Source organism: Malaya genurostris, chromosome 1 (assembly GCF_030247185.1).
Source record: "Malaya genurostris strain Urasoe2022 chromosome 1, Malgen_1.1, whole genome shotgun sequence".
Taxonomy (NCBI): domain Eukaryota; kingdom Metazoa; phylum Arthropoda; class Insecta; order Diptera; family Culicidae; genus Malaya; species Malaya genurostris.
Window position 1 is genome coordinate 93,564,459 of NC_080570.1, and position 18,715 is coordinate 93,583,173.

The following is an 18,715-nucleotide window of genomic DNA, read 5'->3' on the forward strand; positions in this document are numbered from 1 at the left end:
AGGCTCTCTGTAACATTTCGCACACTTGGTTACACTTTATTTCATTTTTCACGCAAAATTTAATACAAATTTTTCAATTCTTCCATTGTTTAAACTAACAAAAATCGCCGAGCTCAAAAAAACACGTCTACACCAGCCGGTACAAGACAGAATGTAAACAATGAATACAGCTGAAAATTTCACCATACATTAGGGACATATGTACCAACACAATAAAAAAAAATTTTGACCACCGGACTCTCCAGACGCGCGCAATTAAAAAAATTCCGGGAACTTTTTGAACAGACCTCGTATATACATAATTTTGCCTACTTCTCATCCTCCATCGCAATACAAAATCGAACCCGCTTTGTTACAATATTTACTTGCTTCTGGTCTGCCGCCACTTAATTTCGGGTGAAAACTACCAACACAATAAAAAATAGTCTAGATGAACAACGTTGAGTTAAATAAATGGTTACCTTCCAACATCGCGAAAAAGTTAAATATATTATCAACATAATCCAATAATTTATTGTGACGATTTATTTTCAAATATTTTGATGAAATCAGGCATCCCTGCAAGCAGCTAATCGGTGTTGACAAACGAGGGGAAACCAACTAGTAAAAAAAACTTTTACATAACACATGGGGTGTACAGATATTTTATATACATATGTTACTCTCCTCTCCATATTAAACACTCTCACACACTCTCTCTACCTCTCTATAAGAAAAAGGAATTCTAGAAAAATCCATTTCACTTTTAAAGTTTATACTTGTCAGTATAAATTATAAGATATAAAACTAAAAGAATTAGTATTTCAACATATCATACATTTTTGTTAGTCTTGAGAAAAAAAATTCTTTCAAACAAACTTTCAAGGTCAACTAATTTTATTTCAATTTAAAAATTGTTAAATGTTTTCAACAGCATTTCAACCTCTTTGTCGTGGGATAATCGAGTTTTTCAACATCACAATGAAGCTCCTGGTATATTAATTTTTATTCTATGCAATCGGTGATCCACCATTCCAGTCGAGATAGAGATATTGTACTAAATATTAACTGTAAAAACGTGTTATGTAACGTTCTGCAGGTTTAGTAATATTTTGGATTATCCATACATACACTTGAATTTTTGAAAAGCTCCAAGGAAACGAAAGAAGCACAAAGGTTATCCTTCTAAAATAAGTGCAAACTGTTTTTATTAACCACGGGAGAAAAAATTTCTCTGGTTTATATGAAATATAGCTGATACGGTTTATTAAAAAATCAACTTTAGTTGTATCATTACACAAATAAGATCATAGCCGAGCCGATTTTTTCTTGTTATAAATGTAAAACAGGGGTTCCCAAAGTGATCGATATAGACCCCTTGGGGTCGATATCCTTTTAGCGGGGGTCGACATAAACGAAAACTATTGTTTGATATAAGTTGTTATTTGAAATATTTACGCTAAAAAAGTTTTGTTTATTTGACCATACGCAGAAATTGGTAAGTATTTTACATCAATATTAAAAAAGCAAGAAATTGAATTTTCAAAGAAATTTGTTGATGGGGGTCTGAGGCCTAAGTTAATTTTAGTAAAGAGGTCCATGACCCAAAATAGTTTGGGAACCCCTGTTCTAAGTCAATCATCAGACTGCCAGATTTTATTTAGCTCATAAGTTTTTTCATTTCTCTTTCTCGTTTTTTTCTTCTCTCTCTCTCTCTCTCTCTTTCTATAGCTACTCAATACCAACAGGTACGTGTTCGTCACTCGGCCAACCTCGGTCCCCTGAAATGAATACTGAGATATAGGTATATATTGTATATATATATATATATATATATATATATATATATATATATATATATATATATATATATATATATATATATATATATATATATATATATATATATATATATATATATATATATATATATATATATATATATATATATATAATGATGAAAAAAATAATAGTTTTTGCGTTTTATTTTCAGAATTATCGTACAACAAAATAAATCCAAATGTTTTGCATGTTAAAAAGCATCATTCGAACAACATTTTGTGATTTTTTATGGAAAAATATTGAGAAATAAGTCGGTGAAGAGGTATTTTTGAGGACACTTCTTAAAAATCATGATTTATGATTTGCGGTGTCCACTGTATCCCAGCGCAGATCAATCAGAAGTGAACAAATCAAAGCAGCAAAGTTAGAGTAGAATATTTTCTACACTCCAACGTTTCTGTTTGATTTTTTTTTTAATTTTTTGAATTTTTGGTGTTTGTTCAAAGTGAAAACTACGATTTGTCACAAAAAAATCCGCCCTTTTGTAGCTGTAAAATCTCCCCAAAGTAACAAACAACGAAAAGGAAAACGTTGGGGTCTGGTTTTTTATATGTAGATTGTGTGCAAAAATTGAACAAAATTGGTGCACGACACGGACTTTCAAAACCTGAAACCTGCTTACGAAAAAAACGCGCTTAAAGTTTTTTGTCTATAAAATCAATGGAAATAATTTAATACTCAAGGGAGCCCGTAGGGTCTAATATTTTCATAAAATCATATTTTTTCTTTTATATTTCTTCGCAGTATGAGATAAACGAAGATAAAGGCCCATAACTTGCGTTCCGATAAACTTGAAAATTTCACAGAATATTCTTGAAATGTTTTACTATAAGAAAATACAAAGAAAAAAATAAATGATTTTTCAAAAGTGTTAGGCCCTACCGCCTCTTAATGATTCTGTACGCTATGAATCGGCTGCGAAGTCTGTTGAAACAGAAAGGCAAAATTCCACAAATGGAATGTAATGCCAAGACTTTGCTTTGCTTACGTTAAGCATCTGGCAAGTGATATTTTTTAGACATTGTGGAATTTTTGGTTACTTGCTTTCTCTTCTTCTCAATAAATCTAGTATAAATACTCTGATGAATGATAGAAAAAAGTAATATTTTACGATTCTATACTTTATTTTATTTCGAATAAAACAGTTGGTGAGAATAAGAAAAAGATTTAATCATAATCGCATGTTACATGAATTAAGTTCTTTTTCAATAATTTAAGATACAAAATAGGAAACGGAAACGGCATTGAACCCGTACCCTTTGTGTTGTTTTGTAATGCAAAATTATGGAACTAGAACACAGACAAAATTATTACTCATTATTGTAAAACATTTAAGTGAATGACGACCAGCGTCAACAAATATATTTGCGTAATCCATGCTTTCTAATCTCTTTGTCAATCGTTTCCTAAGAGCCTTTGTGGCATTTGATTTTTTCAAGATCCCGATTCGAAATTTAACTACATTGCATTAAAAGTAACATATAATATTCGGGTAGGGAAATAATACAGTACCCTTCTCAGAAGTGTCAACCGGAAAGTGCCATACGGAAGTTCGTTCACTAACCAAGTGAAAAGGTTTTATTTATTTTACAAGTCGCAACAAAGCGGATATATAATCGTAGTTTCACGTTGTCAGTACATTTTTGTTTTGTTATGCATGGTAATGGTCGGTGGTAGTTTATGTCAGTGATGAGTGATGTTTATCACCTTTTGTAGAACAAGTAATTAGATTTAGGTAGATAAAGAGAATTCGGTGAAGGAAGTACGTAGACAGAATTTAAAAGTTTTTCGAAAACAGTTGCTCATGACTCACTACTATTACAAGGATACTTTTCAATAGCTAACACATAAAGCGTATTGTATGTTTTCCTCCTAAAAATATGATTACATTAATCCTACTACTTTTAATACTTGATTATGTTAAAGAGGCACTTTATTGCGCGAAATTTAGTTGAACTTCGGGCAGCTTTCCGGATGCATGTATAAAAATCATACGACTAATGCATATATATATATATATATATATATATATATATATATATATATATATATATATATATATATATATATATATATATATATATATATATATATATATATATATATTTATATATATATATATATATATATATATATATATATATATATATATATATATATATATATATATATATATATATATATATATATATATATATATATATATTTATATATATATATATATATATATATATATATATATATATATATATATATATATATATATATATATATATATATATATATATATATATATATATATATACACTGCACTGTAGTTAAATTCAAAACCAGAGTTTATTCTATGATGTCCTCACTTTAAACTATCAGTTTGATTATAACGAATTGGTATATACCTTGATTTGTAACTGTTCTGAATAAAAAACAATAAATATTATGTTTCCTCGGAAGTGCAGGTTTGTGTGTGTGTGTTTTCCCTGTGATTAAAAGTCAATGCTGCTGCTTGCTTCGACTATACATTACTGATTTTTTCGGCAAACCATCTCTTGATGAAACGTTTAGTAACATAATTTTTTTATAACTGAAATTACGATCATGGTTCGAAATCTTTCATTTCATTTGAAGCTTTATTAAATCATTTCATTATAGTTTTGCTTTTAGCCTTTCTCATACAGAAAGGTTATGCAATTACTGTGAAAACCGATCTGTATGTGTATGTTTGTATATATGTAACATTTTATTGCACTCACTTTTCTTAGAGATGGCTGCACTGATTTTCATTAACTTAAACTCAAATGAAAGGTCTTGTAGCCCTATACAAAGTTCCAGATCTTCATTCGAATCCGACTTCCGGTTCCGGAATTGCAGGGTGATATGTGAGAAAAAAAATAAAAAAAGTGCACTAACTTTCCTCAGAGATGGCTGAATCGTTTCTCACAAACTTAGATTCAAATAAAAGGTAGAGTTTTTCCATACAAAGTTCCTGGATTTTATTTGGATCTAACTTCCGGTTTCAGAATTACAGGGTGATTAGTGTAAAAATGCCTATTTCAAAATACTTCCTCACTTTCCTCAAAAATAGCATGACCGATTTTAGATAGCTGAACCGATTTTCGTGAACTTAAGTTCAAGTGGAAGGTCTTGTGATCTCATATGAAATTCCTGAGTTTCATCCGAATCCGACTTCCAGTTCCGGAGTTATATGGCAAAGTGTGTTAAAAATGGTATAGCGTCACTTAAACCGATAAAACAAAAAACACTTTAAAAACTTTCTAGACTGGCCTCAAAACTATTCCAATTGGTAGTCTTTATCAGTATCAGTATCGATCTGAGAATTGTTTCATTCTGCAAGGTTATTCTAGATTATGCACAGACAATCTTTTTGGTTTTTTATAAGAATCAAAAAAAAATATTTTGAAAAATATTCCAATATTATATATGAAGAAGACATATTACACCACTCGGTGGATTAAAACAGATTTTTCAAATATAAAATTGCATGAAAAACTCTAACGACTTACACAGAAAGCATATTTCTGAGAATTAGACTTTCATTACACTAGGTCTTGACGAAAGAAAACATGGTATAGATAATTGTACATGTTTTACTGAAATTCAGCGAGACAATGTTAACTGTCGATTTTGCATTGCCCCAAGCCGTCTCGTGGTGTTGGAAAATATATAAATTATATGAAGGTAAAGAATTTCGATAAAAGATAAGTGGTAAAGGTAAAGAATTTCGATAAAAAAAAACTATCTACTGCTTATTTCTAGGCAGATGCGTAACAAACGTTTCAGCGGTGATATTTTTGATGTAAGCTCTGCATTTTTAAGTTTTAAATTTGAATGAGCATCAATAAAACGCCCGCTCTCATAAACCTTAGATTTAGTAATAATTATTTCATACAATCGGAGGACGGGTATAGTGTGATGGGTAAGACGATGTCTTTCACGCAGTCCCAGGTGGATGCTCAATCCCGCGCACATAAGGTTAGAAAGTTTTCCTGGTCCGAAGATGCAAATGACCTTCAGGTTAAAATCGCTATAATCGAAACAAAAAAAAAATCATAGAATAATGAAGCGAAACCCTTTTACGCTTTTGCTGAGCTGACAAGTTATTTGACAGCTACCAAACTTAGATTTTTTTTCCGAGACGATTACCGAACACACGGCTTTGTGATTCTCAGCATTTTCCGCCAAGATTCAGCTATAAAATTTAAGTGTGGACGTGTTATCGTTTTATTTTCAGTGCAAAATAAATTCAAATAATTTTCTAATTTGTCAAGTTTTAACCAAAAGTTGAAATTATTCACTGAATGGTTCACAATCTTACTGAACCAATGTAACCCCAGACTCGAGAATAGGCATTGACAATGACCCGAGGAGTGAAGAAATTTTCAATGTACTTGATGAATATACCCTCCACTGTCACGACTGAATTTATGTTCAATGGTTTTCATAGAATTGGTCGATGAGACTTACAAGAGCAGAATCTCGGACGCTCTGGTTAGAGTCATACCTCATACAAAGAAAATTCATGAGAATATGAGTCTCACGCTTTCTCGGCTGGTGAGGCAACATGTTCCTGGTAAATCATTCGACGAAAAAAACAGACGAAATACACCTGTTGTATTGCTGGAAAGATGGAAATATCTTGGAACGGAATAGATCCGCTATCCGAACGCGACTACGGAATATCCAGGGTTATATGCATCGAGTTGTTTGTGAGAGATTGGTCTTTAAAAGAATAAATCATGAGCAAAAGATCTTAGGATTCTCGGAAATATTGTATTCAAAAATTTGCAACAAAATCTCTCTAACGTATGGAAAAATAATCGATAAAATGAATAATAAGTAGTGGGCATAATTGAGTGCTGGAGTTGAGCATTGGCCGATGCAGCCGGTTACGACACAATAGATGGATTTAAAAAATATAGTTTACAATATTTTTAAGGGAGGTTTCAAAATCTATGTCTAATTGTGATAAAGAAGAAGAACTGAATAAGAATTTTGCCATTTTTTCGTGACAAAACTTGTGAATGAAACCTTACTCTCACCAATGAATTTGTAATGCAATAATTGTTTGAATTTCCAGATAAATATAATAGCTGTTAATTGTTAATTAAGAATCTCAATTGAAGGGCCGTTTTCGCTTGATGCCAAATCAAACCTAGTTTCCACCCAAAATGCTTTCAAACCGTTTGTTTCGAACCTAATTTCAACGTCATTGAACTGAAATTCGAGTTAGTTTCGAACCTGAACCAAACACAATTTAGAGAAAAGTGTTTGTTTGACGAAACTACACTGGATCAGATTCAAGTTTCTCATGCAAGAGCGACATAAAAGGTTGAGGTAAACAATTATGGTTATGTTGATTCACAAAACAAAAACGTGTTCGAATCAAAACACTCAACTTTTTTCTGGTGGAACTGTAGCTTTTTCTAGAATTTTTAAGACTCCAATCTAGTAGTCCAGTGGTTATGAAATTGTGATATTATGTAAGGCAACTATATCAATCATCATCTGATAAGTTTATCCTCCGCATTATTTTACTTATTATTCGACCTACAACTAACGCATTGCGGTGAAATAGTAGTCAGCACTTTCGCTTCGGTTCTATGAGGTAATATCATAGCAATATTAATGAGCGAAAAATGTGCAGTGCTACGGTTATAACCGCGCGGAAACTTTGAGCTAATAAACCAATTTTCATGCTTTTCTTCGAGCCAGTGAAACAGAGATAACAGTTCTCATCTACCTAATGATATTTATATATGAGATGAATGGTGTAGCTTAGATGATTATTGGCACGGTTACCTTACATAATGATGCAATTATTTAAGAAAATTTGCAAAAAATCTGCTTGTTCCTAACATACATATTACTGGACTAGTAAACCAGAAAAAGAATTAAAGTAATAACATGATAATTGATCAATTCTACTGACATTGACTTTTAATATTCTAAATATACTTGTGATTTGCATTGAACTTCATAGAGGCGCAACTTAATGGATTTTACTGCTGAAAAATGTCATTCTTCATAGAAATTTGATAACCATCAGTTCTTCACACGCACACATTCAAGAATACTTCAAGGAAACATAAAATAAAATAGTGTCTAAAGCTATCTACACCGTTCGGTATCATTATCCTTGAAATTTTTGTTATAATTTTATGTTTGTTTTGTCTCTTTTGTATTCCCTCAAAAGTAGTTACACATGGATATTTAACTAATTATTAGTATAATCAGACAGTTGCATGTTTCTCTCTTATTTTTTGTTGGGATCATATTTTTGTTGTGGTTTTCATTATTAGTGAATTTTTTTCACTATTTCCAGCTTTAGAGTTCTATCGTTTTTCTTTCTCATGTGTCGTTTTCCTTTTCTTGTTTAATTCTAGGGTATTGTACTAAAAGAAGATTATTTGACGAATACCAATTTCACAATTTTCGATTAAGGTATTCTTGTAAGTGCTGGAAGTCACGCGCGATACACCAAAGTGCATTTGCAATTCGGTGCCTGCTTGTTTTAGCGAAAGTTATAAATAATCTTTGTTTCGACAGCCTTTCAAACTAATAATTTTTTTCAAACTCGAATAAGTTTTCAAAAAACCCGTTTTATACCATGACAAAAAAATTCAGCCGAGAGAAAATCTTCTGACGTTTCGGAAATTACAATAAATAGAAAACTATTGCATTCGTTAATTATATCTGAATTTATTTGTCACGCTATAAGATTGGTATGAAAGAATTAAAAATCTTTAGGATAGCCTGAATAATCAATTCATAATATAAATGGATCACAAACTGAATTTTTGGTGATAGCTCAGCTATGTTTAACCAGGAACGACATTTTTTCGTTTTCGATTTTTCTCTGATATTGCTTCTATTTTATAACTACTTACAATCTATTATAGTTATTTTTCTTTCGGTTCACATTATAATATCATCAGTTGTGTAGCCATTTCTGTTGTTGACGACCTAATTTCTAACCAATATTACGATACTTGTCATTAACTATATTTGGTGCTAAAATTGCCAGAAAAAATTAGAAGACTTCCGGAACTACTACACAAAACTAATAGAGAATTGAAGTAAGATTTCTCGAACAAACTACTTCACTTTTGATATTGAAAAATCATTGTGTTGGATAAGATTTGGGATGGTTACATTTTCCACATACGTCGATTAGCTTTACGCTAATAGTCGTTAAGAATTGCGATGTTTTAAATAATGCATGTTACCAAAAGTCGTTTCTCACTCAATAAAGAATATCGACTTAGCTTATTGTTGTAAATATAGGGAAAAGGGGGGCAAAGCGGGGCATGCTTGATATCTCGTCTGCTTTATGGTGCTAGCTACCGAAATATTTTGGAGATTCATTTTGAATCATCCTCGATCTTTACCATGCGTTTTTGTCAATTTTCTTGTACAAGATTTATATTTATGACACGGGCCTTTTGTTTTGGTACGTCGTTATAATCTTTCGAAATTTACAATTGCACGTGAAATATCTCAATCCATATTGAAAAAGAGAAGTTGCGTATTATTTCACTGTGCTCTTTTGCACTTCTTCAACGCTTTATTTTTGCGTTTCTGAGCATTATTGTGTTTCATAATATTTAGAAAAAAAAATGTTTTTTCGTTGCAAAGGTGGGGCAAAGATAAAAACATCATATTATCAAGATATCCAGCTCTCACATTTCACGAATAAATCGCAAGCAACATACTTTTCGCGAGCTGAAATAGCAGCACTGCGCACCTACTACGAGTAATCTTACTTTGTCCGAGTGAGTTCAAACTCTGGTACACCTTACTGATACAATGTCGACGCGCGAAAAAGAATTTAATTTTCATTGCATTCTACTCAACTGTTTTTTTTATGTATACTACTAGAGACTTAATTTTCTACACAATGTAATTTTTGAACTGTTTTTTTTTGAAAAAAAAATTTAAATAAATAGTTTGATAATCATCAATTGTTGACGAAATATTGGCTTCATAAATATTTGTTAATGTGAATTTTTTTGAAAATACCCTTTTTTGCCCCCTATATGGGCAAAGCGGGCAATTTTTTTTAAATCTGAAAAATCACTTAACGTAACAAATAATTAGAATAAAAATACTTTTTAGTCACTAGAGTCAGTGCTAATTTTTATACGCAATAAATATCTCATTTAAATAGTGAAAAAAATCATGAGACATTTTTTTCCTGAATCGTTCCGAACAATCACTTAACGTAACGAATAATTGATATAAAAATAGTTTTTGTCGAGTTATTACTCACTAAAGACAGTGCTAATTTTTATACGCAATGAATATCTCATTTGAATAGTAAAAAAAATTAACAAAAGTGTTCCCGCTTTGCCCCTTTTTGACCAAATGCAAGCAAATTTATAAAGTTGGCAGTTTTGTCAAAAATTTTCGTCAGATGTAATTAGGCACAAGTATCCGTTTTTCGGTTTCAAATTGTAAAACAACAAATGTGAGAGTGAATGAGGTTGGACATGAATATTTTTTTTGATTGCAAGTAAGTTCATTTGCATTCGATGAAAATTAATTCAATGAACATTTCTAGATGGTGTCACGAACATTAATGATAAATTCTATTAAAGCTGTGTAGATTGAATCTAGATATATTTAACTAGAATCTTATACACAAATGTTTTCAAATGCAATGGTCCTCAACTTTGCCAATATTTATTTTTAAATATTGTTAATAACCTGTAATCGATATTATTCATCTCAGTAACGTTGCATGTTGTATTTTTGATCATAATTGTACAATAGTTTAAGCCAACATTCGTTTTCACAACATCAGAATTTAAATGATACTTAAAACACTATTCCTTGATGAGAATATTTATTATTCAATTTGTCTTTCTATCCTCTGATTACCCGTTACCCCCCATAATATTTCTAATCTGAATTTTGACTCATGTTTTATCATGTCTTCGAACATTTCTTTACAATAATAGTTATTTCCATTTCGTTAGATCGGTAGCAAACATTAGAAATTGCATCGAAAACTGTTACCAAATCATCGAGGACAATAACCGATCGACGAAGAAGTGCTTTGGAGAGCTTTTATTATCGTTTTGTTTTTACATCATTCAAAATGATACAAATTCTAAAAAGGGTTAGATTTGGCCAAAATCTCTGGAAATTATTCGCCAGAGAAAAAAAATTAATTTCCCTTAATCACCATAATCTTATCCATCAGCTACAATGAGGTTATGATAACCCCACCACTTTTTTCGTGTCGTGCCATTCCAAAATGGAGCACAGGAGCGGGACACCAAAAGCACAAAAAAAATTGAAGGCTGTTATAAAGCATAGCTTATCGTTTCTCCGATAAAACTCCCTGCAAAATGAAAAAAGTTCGACAATTGACCCCGAAAAATAAAAGTTATACGCGATCGAAGTCGCGGGGCTACTCTCACCTCCAATTGTACGCAACGGGAGTTTTTGGAGGACTGTACACCGAAGGTTAAATATTCTTAAAACTTGTTAGGGCAGTAGGAGTTCACTACCATTCCAAGCAATAATATTCAAAAAGGGCATATTTAGTTATTTTTCTAAACAAACAGTTTTGCATTCATTCTGTTATGTATTCCTCTTCTTCATCCTTCAGAGCAATATTTTTAGTGCAATGGGAATTACACTAGACTAGCGATGATTACCTCGCTGTATCGCCACACCGAGCCGAAAAAGAACGGTTTTTCGTCAATTCTTTGTTTCTCGAGAAATATTTCAAATTTTATCGCACTGAACCACGTGCTCAATCTTTGAGAGCTTGGAAGTCTTATGCATTCATATCTGAAATCGTTTACTTTTTAAACACTGATAATAGAAGATTATTGCAACAGTTTTAGTTGATTACATGATGGAAGTGGGTCTCAACTGTATCAAAACTTCTTTCAGATTCAGATATTCGAGAATATGGTATTTTTGGTTTGCTTATTTCATGAGTAGTTCAAGATTGTCATTCGTGAAAAAAATTTACTCCATTCATTAAAGATGGATGAAAATGTGCATTAAAAGGGGTCTGCGCGATAGTATCGTTATCAATTGGGATAACACAATTATAAATTATATTTTTACGGAGGCGGTTAGATGTGTTCATGAATAAGCTATAGATCATGTGGCCCTCTCAATATTAATAACTACAATTAAAAATGTTTTTGGTATGGACATATTTCTGCCATTCGTGTGGTGTGTATATCTGTTATTTATTACTTTTTGGTTTCAACATATACATCTCAGACGTATCAAAAATAAACTAACTTATTCGTAGAAAACTTTGTTGTCCGTAAAATCCTTTTCAACTAATAAATTATTAACGTGTTACATATATATATTTATATATTTTAAATGTATAATAACGTAGGGAACCTGCCCTCACGCGTGTATGTTTGTATGTATATGTGTGTGTGTGTTGTTTTCAATATTCCATTTGTAATGATTCTACAACAATATTGCATCACATGCTGGTTCTAATGTTGTGAGTACTGGTCTGCACATACGGTTGCAAATTCAAGATGAGTGTACTCTGTGTATTATTTTGTGTCCATATGATCATTACTTCACGGAAAAGGATGATGATGTGATTTTACTCAGGGATTTTCTTCACGATGTGAGTCGTCGTTCTCTGAAGCACTTTCCTCTTCAAGTGTCATCTGAAATAAAATGTTCATTACTGTTCAGCAAGAATATTTATGTTATTTCATCACACCTGGAAGCGAATCTTGTCCTCCGCATCGTCATTCGCTGGCGGTGAGGGAGGTATTAAGCTCTGGTAATAGTCACGGTTTTCTTCCAACGTGTCAAGAATGTCTTGTGCATCCGGGTGCACCAAATCGGCCCAAGTTTCCCAAAGAGGATGTACGATGTAGTCGATGAAACCAACCTGCGATTTTTCGATTGTCGCATTTTGTCGATCACACATCGGACTGATGTCCATTCCTGCGGCTCGTTCCTTATCTCCTTGTTGGAAGAACTCTTCCATGAGCAGAGAGACCCACTTTTTGTACAGGGGCAAAGGTTTGGTGGGATTGCTAAGATCAGCACAATGTACCATGTTTTCTAACACCTGTTGGTTGATGTGTTAATGAAGTATACACCTGATGAAATATTTACCCATACCTGTATTCTATCAGTATAATTATCTAACAGTAGTACTCCAGAACCAGCTACTTTTTTCGTCTCAACCATTGTTTTCAGGTCGGCTAGCAGGGTCATGTGCTTTGACATGTCTGTTGATAGCACCATATCGATTACCATTTTTCGAAAAGTTTGACGTTGTTTCCTGCAAACATTTTGTAATAATATTAATTTTGTGGATGAGTAATCGAAATTATAAACGAATTGTCGCAAATAAGAACAAAATGTCTGAAATTAAATTTCAGACAACATTTTATAGAGTTATACATGCAAAAAAAAATCCAGGTTGTTTACAATAACAAAACGATTAGTTGCTCAAATAAAAAAAATAGTTATCTTTTAGCTTTTTGTACCTCATGGGTACCGGTTTAAACGAAAGGAGAGCAGGTCATTTCGCCGGAAGTCGTATCGTCGAGAGGGTCATTTCGCCAAAAGGGTCATTTCTCCATTTTTTGTGTTATTGTGTCTCCTGGATAATTGGTGTGGTGTAGCCACATAATCGAAATCATGATGGCTTTGGCAGTTCGGTTTTACATCTCATCCAAGTCAGTCGATAAAACAAAACCGCTTACGTTCGGGACAGAAGAAACCAAGTACAGTATTGTGTAGTATTGTTCACTACACAATACTGTACTTGGTATGACCTCAAAATGAGTGAATCAAACGAACAAAAGCTACCGCCGACACGAAAGAATACAATTGTTGTTGACTTCAGGCATTGCAAAATTCGACCTTCGATACGAGAAGGCTTGCTTAAGGATCAAATGCATCTTGACATTAAATATGTGCATTTACTTCAATGCAATAAGACGAATAATGTTGTTTACATCCAGTTTTATAAAGAGTTGGATGCAATTCAATTCGCAAAAGACAATAACAATGTGCACTATGTGGAGCACGAGAACATTAAGTACAACATTTCAGTATATTTGGATGATAGTGCTATAGAAGTGCGTGTGCATGATCTTCACTCAAGCGTCACCGATTCTTATATTCGCAAAACTATGTCCCAATACGGAGAGATTCTCTCTATGGAAAAAGAAAAGTGGAAGATTTTTTTCCCGGGTATTCTAAATGGCGTACGTTTATTACGAATACACTTGAAGAAGCCTATACCTTCTTATGTGATTTTCAAGATACAAGAATTCCGTGCAAATCACTTGTTACCTATGACAATCAGATAGCCACATGTCAATATTGCCAAAAAGCTGTTCACTACGGTAAGCCATGTGATAAACTAGACAAGGAGACAACTACACTAAAGGACAGCGGTGCTTCCTCCACACAATCCCCAAGCAACCCCAGTACACCTGTGACAGCCACCAACAACAATGAAGCATCCCCTTCAACGAATCCATCATCATCCCCTATAAAACAAAGTACACCAGCTGCAGTTAACAACTTACCATCCAACCAACCAGCAACTGCAAACAATGTACAACAAGGCTCATCTCCAGCAACTAGCAATGAAACCAATAACAATACCATCGATGTGGCAATGGATGACGAGACGAACCACGAACGAAGTGCCCCTCAATCCTCGCAGGAGGGAAATAGAAGCTCCTCTCCCCCTAGAAAAAGGGTGACAACGAGATCCAACTAAAAAAAAATTATTTAAAAAATCGGCTTAATCGGCCACGTGAAGCTTGTACGCAAATAGGCCTGAATAAAAAATATCTTTTAAATAAAACAAAAAAAGATGGCTTGGCGGCAAGAAGCCGTCGAGGCGACGCAAGGCCTCTCGCATACAAACCTGTACCACCTCGCTTGCCCGGTCTACTCAAAGTTAGGTTCTTTTGCTTGCTTTAGTTAGGGCAGTACATGAATCAAAACAATGTGACGAAGCCGAATTAGATGTGTTTTCATTTTTATTCAGTAAACGGAAAACACAACAAACATTTGCATGCTAGATACACCTATGCAAATGCTTCGATGTTTGTAACTAATAAAGTCAACTAGTTTTCCCGTTCTGAGGTTCATGAATCAATCTTTATTCAATTACAGGATTCAGCAAAATGATCCTTTCAGCGAAATGGCATTCGGCGAAGTGGCCCGTTCGGCGAAATTACCCTTTCGGCGAAATGGTTTTCGGCAAAACGGCTTTTGGCGAAACGGCTTTTGGCGAAATAGCTTTAGGCGAAATGACCCTGACCCGTACTAAAGTGCACATGACTGTTTTGATTGTTTTACGGTTCGCCTTCAGCTCATTAGTGCATTAGCAGATTATAATAAACTGCTAATGCCTTCTCGCGGATCAACATAATCCGCTAAGCACAGTGATCATAAATTCGTTTTGAGCTGAATGCGAAACATGAAATAAACAGGAAACAGTTGTTTCAAACCAAGATATCAAGACTAAAAAAACAATGGTTACATCAAACCAGAATTGTTATTGTCACTATGACCACAACAAAAAAGTGTTAGAATTATTCGGAATTTATTTATTTTTACTGTATTTTTTTCTGTGTGTGAGATATAGTTCAAATCTGCTTGACACGCATTTTTGTACGATTCTTTATTTACACAATTTTACCAGATCTTTCGGGATAACATTATTAGTGACTTTACCAAGTTACAATCCATATCCATATTTCTTGGTTCATATTGAAATGAAGTAAAAAATTCGTGCTGTTAAAAGTCATCGAGAAAGAAAAATCGAATGTTTACGAATTTTTCCATGGTTTCTGATTTTTTTGGATTTATTTTACTCCTTTTTTCATTGAGCACGGTACGTATAATTTGACTAAATTTTCTAGGAAACTATATCACAAAATTAGATGAAAAATATGCAACACTGCAGTAATAGTGATGCGAACATTCAACATAAAGATTTGATGAATTCAAAGATCTAACACAAAAAGAATATTAGATCGTTGAAGAAATCTTTTGGCGCGCAACAAGTTGTTTTGTGTGAAGTTTTCACATGCATACTTGATTCATGTGATTTGTCATTCCGAGTCACGTGCTTAATTGGGTATCAACAATATTGCTTGCCAAATTATTTAATGATGGAACGCAAATGAGTGTTCTAGCTATACCGTAAACAGGATCAAAAGTTCTGTAACTTGAACTTTCAAGTTACCAAAACTTGAAGTTTTGGTAACTTGAACTTTCGAATGTCCAAGAATTACTCATTTTATCTTTCGATTTTTTAATAATATCAAACTAACTAGAGATTGTGAAAGGAGAAACAATATGAAAAATGTGAAGCCATATTACTCAAGGAAGAGTAAGGATTTGAAGATAAAGTGCGAAAAAATTCGACGTAACAAGGTTCATTTAAGTAAGAAGAAGGTTTCTCGCATCTAAACCTTTACCTTCTACCAGAGGAGTCGAACTTAGCGATGCGAATCATCCGAGTATTTGATATGTCAGAAATTTATCAAATAATTACTGACTGACCAGAAGTCATAAATTAAAAGCAAAAAAAAAAAACATTTATCGCTGAATTGTTAATCGAAAATTGTTACTGTGATTGTCACGCTACGAACATTCATCAAACACGACTAAATAATATCACCAGACTAGCGAGAAGTGACGAACTACAAGTCGCGAGGGCAGCTTTTGTAAATTTGAAGAATCGATTTAAATTTGTCATCATAGTTATTTTTGCTTCACTTTTTATCCCATATGTCGAAACCATTAATTTGAGAGAGATCTAAAATCGCTGTTCGATGCACTGACTCAAAAGATGATGTGGCGATCAGTGCATTCGCTTAATTTTAGCGTAACAAAGGCTTTAAACATATTCACAACTTTTAACTATTGATACAATAGCCCAACTTCTTTCAAATATTGCTGCATTCAGGTAAATACAATTGGCTGCTTTCAGGTAAATCAAAAGAAAATCCATTCATCTTCAACAGGAATAATGGCTTGATGAATCGTAAATCATATTCTTTTCTTATAGTCGTTTCTATAACTTGACTTGACGCACATCTCTGGCGTGTTGGGCTCGCGGTCTCTGCACCTGTGGTGACGGTTATCAGGACATCGAGCATGTCGTGTGGTCGTGCGTAGAGTATCGCGACGCCAGGTCGAAGCTACTGGAATCCGAATAGTCCATATATGCTTCTCATATACCAATTCTTCAAACACATTAATATTCAAGTGTAATGTGTTATTCCTCGCTTAGAAAGTATAATCTCCACCTATAGGTTCGATACTAACATCCGCTCGATTCTCTCGATCCCCGTCCCTGTCCGCCATCTTCATTGGAACTAACAAGATCTTTTTTTTGTCACTAACTTTTTCGTTCCCCCTTTCTCAGTCTCTTCACCATCTCGATGGCAACTAATTAGTTTTCAAACATATTGTTTCCATACCCCCTTTTTACCTCGCTTACCACAATATTTACTTGTTTTCATTCTCTTCTGTAACATCACCATCACCGCCCACGGAAGACCGCTCCAGTCGAAGACCAGCATGCGGGCCACCCGCCGGGCCTTCGTAGCCTGGGGGTGTTTTCCGCGGACCCAAACGAACCGAAAGAAGCGGCCATAGATATTTAACAACGCCATCTGGAAGACTCAGACAATATTCAATTCCACAACCACTGCCGATCGCCAGCTGAAAGCTGGCTTTTTGAAAATCCGAGACGCCATAATCTAATGATACTATTTTAGTTTTAAGTTAGTCGTTAATTAAGATTAGAAAATACCCTTGGCATCTTAGAGCTTAAGCAGTGTGCCTGAAAATATATTATATTATTGAATAAAAAAAAACGTCATCCTTCAACATTTGGCTGAAAACGAAAACCATTCAGCAACTATCGAATTCATCTATTTTGACTCCCTGCGACTTTTACCTATTCGGTCGACTCAAGAAACCGTTTCAGCACCTGGGATGAGATTATGGAAAAAATCGCAGATGCCTCCGATGGCCATACTGAAAACTGAATATAAAACATGTTTCGAGAATTGGAACAAACACTGGCAAAAGTGTGTTGCAGTGGATGGGGAGTTCTTTGAAGGGGACAATATCGATTTTGATGCATAATCTTGTATTTTTAATTTTCTAAATAAATTCCGGGAACTTTTTGATCAAGGTAGTATGGCGATTCGTAAGAAATAAAATTGTTCTACTAGGACAGTATAGTTCAGTGTTTGTATGACCAACTAGGATCCTAGGTTTAGACGTCTTGGCTGACTTAGATATTTTTAATATAATAATAATAATAATAATAATAATAGTAATAATAATAATAATAATATAAATGATATAAATAATAATAATAATAATAATAATAATAATAATAATAATAATATTAATAATAGTAACTTACTTCTGTATATTCCGTAGTATATCGCAGTCTTCATTTTGCAAGAGTTTAAATGCAACTGCCAAATGATGATTTTCTAGCACAGATTCGTCATTGTACATAATCGCTAGTTCTGAACCTGTAACAAAAACTCACATTTAGAGAAATAAGTACCAACCTAGTAAATTTGCATACTCGAATTAATTAAAAACTGATTGGTTAAACCCGGATGATCAACATCATGAATACATGCTGCAAATAATGCTGCGCAGATCTCTAATGCAGTAAATACGTTCTCTAGTGCTGGTGTGTTTAGCAATACGTGGGTACTCTGCGCCACATCTGCCGCATGCAATGAATTGTGAAATGGGTTGTCCTTAACATAGTGATCCTCTAGAGTTGTCATAAACGCTAGAAAAACTTTGGATGGTATCATAAGAGTGTTTAAAATATCCCTTTCCTGTTAAAAAT

The 18,715-nt window shown here is 33.5% G+C and overlaps 1 protein-coding gene across 8 annotated transcripts in view; it reads right to left on the bottom strand.

Annotated features, from left to right (window-relative positions):
* Positions 1-4,702: 4,702 nt before the first annotated feature.
* LOC131425091 (cAMP-specific 3',5'-cyclic phosphodiesterase) overlaps positions 4,703-18,715 on the bottom strand; it is a 111,113-nt gene continuing 97,100 nt past the window's right edge. For 7 of the 8 annotated variants that reach the window (XM_058586676.1, XM_058586680.1, XM_058586677.1 and 4 more), the window contains 5 exons: positions 18,440-18,704; positions 18,269-18,383; positions 12,967-13,129; positions 12,557-12,913; positions 4,703-12,500 (listed from right to left, as the gene is read on the bottom strand). In XM_058586676.1, coding sequence (XP_058442659.1) covers positions 12,438-12,500; positions 12,557-12,913; positions 12,967-13,129; positions 18,269-18,383; positions 18,440-18,704 — 963 coding nt within the window. In that variant the 3' untranslated portion in view covers positions 4,703-12,437. Of the gene's footprint in view, positions 12,501-12,556; positions 12,914-12,966; positions 13,130-18,268; positions 18,384-18,439; positions 18,705-18,715 lie in introns of those variants that run through there. The other variant, XR_009228941.1, reaches the window with a different exon arrangement.